This window comes from Rhipicephalus sanguineus, chromosome 6 (assembly GCF_013339695.2).
Source record: "Rhipicephalus sanguineus isolate Rsan-2018 chromosome 6, BIME_Rsan_1.4, whole genome shotgun sequence".
Classification (NCBI taxonomy): Eukaryota; Metazoa; Arthropoda; class Arachnida; order Ixodida; family Ixodidae; genus Rhipicephalus; species Rhipicephalus sanguineus.
This window is the reverse complement of record NC_051181.1, coordinates 155,697,909-155,705,037: the sequence shown is the minus strand read 5'-3', so window position 1 is coordinate 155,705,037 and position 7,129 is coordinate 155,697,909. Positions and strand designations below refer to the sequence as shown.

The 7,129-nt window shown below is 50.3% G+C and overlaps 1 protein-coding gene across 1 annotated transcript; it reads right to left on the bottom strand.

The window, feature by feature from the left end:
• Nucleotides 1-1,532: 1,532 nt before the first annotated feature.
• Nucleotides 1,533-3,767, bottom strand: LOC119397650 (serine/arginine repetitive matrix protein 1). Its single transcript, XM_037665074.1, has one exon. The coding sequence runs from the start codon at nucleotides 3,765-3,767 to the stop codon at nucleotides 1,533-1,535; it is 2,235 nt and encodes a 744-aa protein (XP_037521002.1).
• Nucleotides 3,768-7,129: the final 3,362 nt, after the last annotated feature.

The following is a 7,129-nucleotide window of genomic DNA, read 5'->3' as shown; positions in this document are numbered from 1 at the left end:
TGGAACCGACGAGAAGAATCTCGCCCTTTCCCTAGCTTTGGCTGTGCTGCACGCCAAAGAACACACCCGACGCTTATGGAACCCGGGAGCGAGGAGATATGAGCGTGCACCGACGACGAAAGCAGTAGTCGGTCCTGAGATGGTGAAGTTATGTTGAGTGTGGTTCCGTCGGCCATGGAAGACGTGTTCTATGATGTAGTGCGGTCAGTCAGTCGTCGATCTGGAAGAATCGAGTGATGACGCCGTGTGAGCAGTGAAAAATTACGTTAGTGTTTCCTGGAAGAGAAGTATTCGGAACCGACGACGGAAGGTTGGAACAACGACGATCAGCGCTGGAGTTTGCGTGGCGTGAGTGTTTCCTGGAAGAGAAGCATTCAAGTTACGTTCCAAGAATTGTGAACTGGATACGTTTGGTGAATATTCAGGACTTTAAATGTTCTTGAATAGTTTGTAATGCATGAGATTGCATTTGTAGCACGTGGTCTATTTGTTTTGTTTCCGTGTGTTTAAACACCATCTAAGTTGCATTGTGAGTTGTAATTGATACCAGCCGAGTGTGCATGTTTGTGTGATGCTTGTACTGCCTTAACTGAGAATATATACTGTTTGTGTTATCAACTCTTGGCTCTGACTCGGTCTTTGGTCCACAACCGGCGTTCGCTGGCACACTACTAAATTGTCCGCGCTTTCGTGGTGCGTTTCGGGGGGCCCATACGCCAGCCCTTGGAATCTGCCCGGCGATTGCCATCCCCATTAACGGGACAAGTGACACATTTGTTTCCCATTAGAAGGGAAAATATTGTCAAACTCTACGTGAAAAGTTGAATTGAATTGAAGGTGATTTTGACACCCTTTCCCTCTTTCTTGTACATTGCTATTTATGCTGTTACCGTGTGCAATAAACCTCAGTTGTTAGTAGCGCTGTGTCCTCGTGTCTTCTTTTCGTCCTCGTGTTTCTTTGCGCTGAAACATAAGAAAGGTTGAATTGAGATTACCTCTTGAGCCAATGTTTAATTTTTATTCAGTGGTTCTATAGCAACGCTCGTACAAGTATAATCTGTGGGGTGTGTAGTCGCGACCATTTGTGTTTCGAAGAACAAGCTCGGTTCCTTAATTTCTCCCCCGATACCTTTAGTAAACAAACGTCTTACTCGTTCCCAGTGTATATGTGTGTCTTTGGAATAGCATTTCCTCTCATCGAAAGTGTTTTCTATTAGCAAGCAGTGGTGAATAGTAATTTGAAATACTTTCTTTCATCCCATTGTTAGTGACCACGAACCACGCTCCACCTCGGTTATCACAATGATCGACCGGTCATTGACAGTAGCTACGCAATAAAATCAATTGCGAAACGGATCTATAAACTACGACAGCCGTTGTAGTGATTTATGGAGACCGCAGTGACGCCATTGCGTACGTATTCCCTGCGAAGAAGTTAGAGCGGCCAAATGTTTTCGTCGAAGCGCGGCCCGGAAAGGCCTGAATTTAATCCGATTATTGTCATAGTCCCGTGAACGTGCGTCTGCCCGGCCTTATTCGCGGTGGTGCTTCTTCTTGTGCTTCTTCTTGTGTTTCTTCTTGTGCTTCTTTTTGTGCTTCTTTTTGTGCTTCTTGTGGTGACCACCCTCGGCGTCGTCCGGAGAGGGCGTGCCCGAGCTGTCATCGCTGTCTTTATGATGGTGCTTTTTATGATGCTTCTTATGATGCTTCTTATGATGCCTTTTCCTTTTGTGGTGGCGTCCACCTTCCTCCATCGCCTCCTCCATCTCCATTGCCATCATAGGCGACATCATGGGCGACATAGGTGGCGGAGGTGGCGTAGCAGGCGCAGCCGGAGGCGGTGGCGGGGTTGTCGGAGTCCCCGGTGTAGGCGGGGACTTGGGCATTTCCACGACCACCTTGGTCTCGTCCTTGGACACTTGTTTCTTGGGCAACGAGTCCGAGCCGGAAGAGACGGTGCTCGACGACGTGAAACTCGTGCAAGTGCACTCGGGAGACTCAATGCTGATGCGCATCAGACTCGGATACATGCCAGGACCGGGTAAGCGCTGCTGTTGCTGCTGCTGCCCGCTTCCCATCATGTTCATTCCCGGCTGCATCATTTGGCACGGGCCCCCCATCATGGGCTGGCCGCCCATCATCATCATCTGCGGCGACGGCATCATCGGTGGAGGCGGTGTCATGGGCGTCATGGGCGGCATTTGATACATGGGAGGCATGGGTATAGGTGTCGACGACGGACTGTACGAAGACATGGTGGTCGACGTCGCCGACGAGGCCGGCGTGATGGACCGGCGCGGGCTGATTACCTTGTAGGTTTCCTGCTTGAAGCTCTCCTTCTTGATGCGGCGCATGTCGCGCGCCACGTCGTTCTCCGCGCTGATCAAACGCCTCAGCTTGTCCTCCGTCTCCGCCAGCGTCGAGAGGAACTCGGGGTCCCGGACACGTCCAGATGTCCGGTAGTTGGCGATCTCGTTGGCCAGCTTGTTCTCCAGGGTCATGAGGTTGTACAGCTTGTCCTCGGCCGAATAAACGCGGTTCAGGGGAGCCGGACGGCGACGCTGCAGCCTGTCGCGGGCGCGGCTCACGCGCTGCGACTCGCGCATCACCTGGTCGGTCAGGTCGCGGATGCGGGAGGTGATGTTGATGGTGGCCATCGGTTGGGCGCCCGAGGTTGTCTGTTGCACTTGCGATATGGTCTGCGGCTGAGGGGCAATGGTAATCTGTGGCGGGGACACTTGAACCGGTCCGACGGACGGGACTGTGATCTGTTGCGTCGTCATTCGCTGCCCGGTAGGAGGCAGCGTTATTGTCGCCATGGGCGCAGCTGCCAAGTTCGTGGCGCTGCTGCCGCGACGCACGATGATGTTCCCGGGGGTGCCCGGCGTGCCCTCGTTGAGGATTATGGTGGTCTGTGCGACCATTGATGCGTTGCCGAGGAAGTCATCTTCCTCCATTGATCCGCAGCCGATCGCCCTGACTGACGGCTCACGCCGGGGAGGAGCTGGAAATTTGATATCGTACTCGTTCTCGAGGGTGACGACAGCGCGCTGCGCCTCACCAGCCGCAGTCTCGATCACCGGGGGCGGCGAAAGGATTCTGAAGTTCTGCTGCGGAGCCAGCGTCGACTCGTGGACAGCGAAGTTGTTCCTCTGCCTCTGCATCGAAGCCGGCAGGTAGATAGGCGTGAACGGGATACCTGTGATGTTATCAGGAGAAGACTCGATGGTCTCACTCTCCAAAGTGGCCTTGAAGTGGAGGGGGCAGTCAGTCTGGACGCTGCGGCTGAATCTCTCCGGGGGCTCGGCTGCCGACTCTCGCCGATCTTCTCTCGGTATCAAGGGTGGCGGGTGTAATGGCACTGGCGGATGTATGGGTCGCACGAAAGGTATGAGAGCGTGCGGAGGCACTGGTCGTACACAGAGGCAGTTCTGGTGGAACGGAGTAAGCGCCGGCGCTGTGGCGATGGCCTGCTGCGGAGGCGGCGACGGCGGAGGGCTTGGAGGTCTTGCGGTAGCCGTGACGACGACTGCCTCGACATCGGGCTTAATGGCGAACTTCTCTTTCTTTCGGGTAATGACAATGCCATCCGGAGTCACCTGCCTTGTAGTGGTGACATCGGGATTGTCGGCGCTCTTCGCGTCGACGGACTTGAGGCCGGGCTTTATGATGTATTCTGGCGAGATGTTGATGGGCGCGGGCGCTGGCTTACCCTTTTCTCCCGGTGGGAAGTACTCCGCGGTCACCTTCGCGGTATTCTCTGACATTGGAGCCTACATGGTGGAATTTTGTTTAGCCTAATCTGGCGGATCGGCACGACCCGCGCTCGACGCTGCGCTCGAAACCGTCGCTCGAGCGGCTCTCGAGCTCAAGGCCCGCGTGCCGTTGCCGCTTCTTCTTTCTTTAACTGCAACGAGCATCGCTCGCCATATAATGGCAATTAATTGCACACGAATTTACTTAGGTAAGTGCGTAAGATGCGGCGTGGTATTTCGAGCCCTCGATACCCATATTTCATTTTTTATATATTAGATGTTCGAGGAATATAAGACGTTCGAGGAATTCATTAGGCTAAGGCCAACGATATCCGTCAATGGCACCAGTTATGGGAAACTATACTGTGCGTGATGAAGAAGATGTGCTGAATTCAAAGCGAAGCACGTTCAAAGCGAATTGAATGTTATCTAACTCCAGCTTTTTTCCCCTTATCTTTTTTTTATTATTTTCCTTTCCTTAATTAAGCTAATGAGTTATTTCAAAAGTTATGTATTTCTAAACAATTCTCAGAATATGAGCAATTTTAGTTATATAACAAGGCACCGCCCGTTTCATGGCCGATCCCCCGCGGTGGGTTGCGCCAGTTTACCAAGGATCAACCAACCAACCAACCAACCAACCAACCAACCAACCAACCAACCAACCAACCAACCAACCAACCAACCAACCAACCAACCAACCGATTCATCGCCGATCCCCTGTGGTGGGTTGAGCCATTCTTCTATAGGCCGGATCAACCAACCAAATAATCTTAGCCAACCAAAGGCACTTTGACCGTTTCTATCTATCTAGCTGCCTACGTCTGGACGATCTCATTTGTCATAGGAGGACTTGAGTGCATGACGACTCACAGGTCATGACATGAATAACGTGACACGAGTAATAATGACAGTTGGGCTAGTGTCTAATATTTTATGGATGGATGGATGGATGGATGTATGCTATATATGAGCGTCCCCTCTATAACGGGGCGGCGACAAGTGTGCCACCAGGCTCGACAAAAAAAAAAAAAAAAATCCCTTTACTCTTCTTTTTCTTAGTGTTGGCCTAGTGTCTCTACTTCAATTAAGTCTATGTTACTACAAGGGAAAAAAATGTAAATTCTCAGCCTGGTTATCTGCCCTTTACGGCAGAATGTCCTTATTTTTAGTTCAATATTTATTTTTGTCCTTTCTCTCTAATTTTCTGCCACATTAATACTCTAACCGTCTCTTACTTATTTCAATCGCGGGTGTGTTCAGCTTTCCATTGTCGTCTCTAAAACCCAAGCCTTCATGTAAGCTCGTGCCCAAACGTACACCTAGGTGGATATCTCCACCAGGGGCGTAGCCAAGGGGGGGGGGGGGGGGGGGCGGGGGGGTTCAACTCCCCCCCCCCCGAAATTTTTCAGTTTTGCTTGCGTATATATATACGCACACATACAAACGCACGCACGAACACACATAAAGTATGGTTGAACCCCCCCCCCCCCCCCCGAAAAAAATTTCTGGCTACGCCCCTGATCTCCACATTCAATCAGAACATGCTCTGCCGTTTCCCTATCTTCCCTGCAGCATGTGCAATTGTTCTTCTTCTTTACTGAATCTCGCTTTATAACTACGCGTTCTAAGGCAACCCGATCTCGCTTCAAACAGTAAAGCGCTTCCCCTTGAATTATCGTAAAATACCTCCCTCCTTATTTCATTTTTGCCCTTTCGGTAGTTACTCAAAGCCGGTTTTTTTTTCTTATTAATATTTACAGCGCTCAAACGGACGGGACGTTGCGGTGTGTGAATCACGTTTGGTGCATACCCGCATATATTACCACGGCCCGTAGGTATGCGGGTATATGTCATCAGGGCTTAAAATATCCCTTCATTGGTGGGGGGCCCTCAGCGGTCGGCGACACATACATAAACACATACATACCGACAACTGATTTTTCTCGACAGAGTTTTTTTACGGCGCCACAGGAAGCTCACCCTTTGTAGCGTTTGTAGCTGCAGTGGTTTATCCGAAAAGCACGTCGTTATTTTATGAGCACTATTTTTCGATCTGAAAGGCTCCAAACACGCATGGAGGCTTGCTCCAGCAACGCTGAGAATTGATAGCGATGCCGCTAACCCTTGTGAAAGTTGTCGTTGTTCTGCTTTCGCAGGAGTTACTGTAAGTATGCTTAACCACCTTTATTTTTAGCTTTCCAACCATTTTTGAAAATAGCAAGCTGTTACAATGAGATGTGTGGCTTTATACACCTTCCCGGTATTTGTGCAGCGTTGTGTGCGCCTGCGCCCAAGGTTGCCTGCACATTTGTCATCGATGGCTTGTCCCGGCGTCGTTACGCTCTCGATATACGAGCCAAGCCAAGTAATCGAAAACGTAACTGTGCATATGCACAGCCGCAGCGAGTGGCAGCGCGCGTAATTTCTGAGACGAAGTGTAGGTAGCAAAACTATATGTCGCTACAAAATCTTAGCGACCTGGAAACTACGTGCACGGTTGCATGAGCACGCTGAAAAGTTGCTCAAGTCCGCGCTGATGAGCATGGGATCATTACGTCACGCGAAGGCAGCACCACTTTAATGCATACTACTAACGCAGGCCTATATGTACATTATTATGGAGTAATACCTTCTAATATAAAGAAACAACCAATATTTCAATACTAACAAAAAAATCGTTGACCGCGTACATCAATCAATGGTCACGTGGCCGTCTTCATCGGATCATTCATGTTTTTGCCGCCAGAGGTGCTACAGGTCATTTTTCGCGACTTTCAATTAAGAAATAAAAATAAAAAACCCATCTCTCACGATAAAACAGGGTCGATTTGAGTCAGTGCGACGGACAATCTTTACATCAGTGGAGTCAACTCATTTCATGTTCTGGGCAGTTTTCGGTCCCTTTAAGAAATGGAAGGAGGGCCCCCCCCACCCCCGAGCCCCCCCCCCCCTGACTTGTCATACTGTCATAAGCCCTGCTATGTCATACGTGATAAACAGTCCCTATGAACCACGGAACGGTGAGAATGTTATGCATCAATTGAAAATTTTATAACTTCGTGTATCCCCTTTTGCACGCACGCACGCACGCACGCACGCACGCACGCGCACGCACGCACACACACACACACACACACACACACACACACACACACACACACACACACACACACACACACACACACACAATGCTTAAAAAATATTTTGTATGTACCAGGGGCGTAGCCAGAATTTTTTTTTGGGGGGGGGAGGGGGTTGAACCCCCCCCCCCCCTTTTACGTGTCATCGTTGTAATTTCTACTGAATCAGAGTCAACAGTTAGAGGCCAGATTCGCAGCTATATGGCGCGCTTATAGCTAGCCCTCACGCAT

What these genes read in the sequence shown, in the direction of transcription:
- LOC119397650 (XM_037665074.1), bottom strand. Translation starts at nt 3,767, where the DNA reads ATGTCAGAGAATACCGCGAAGGTGACCGCGGAGTACTTCCCACCGGGA.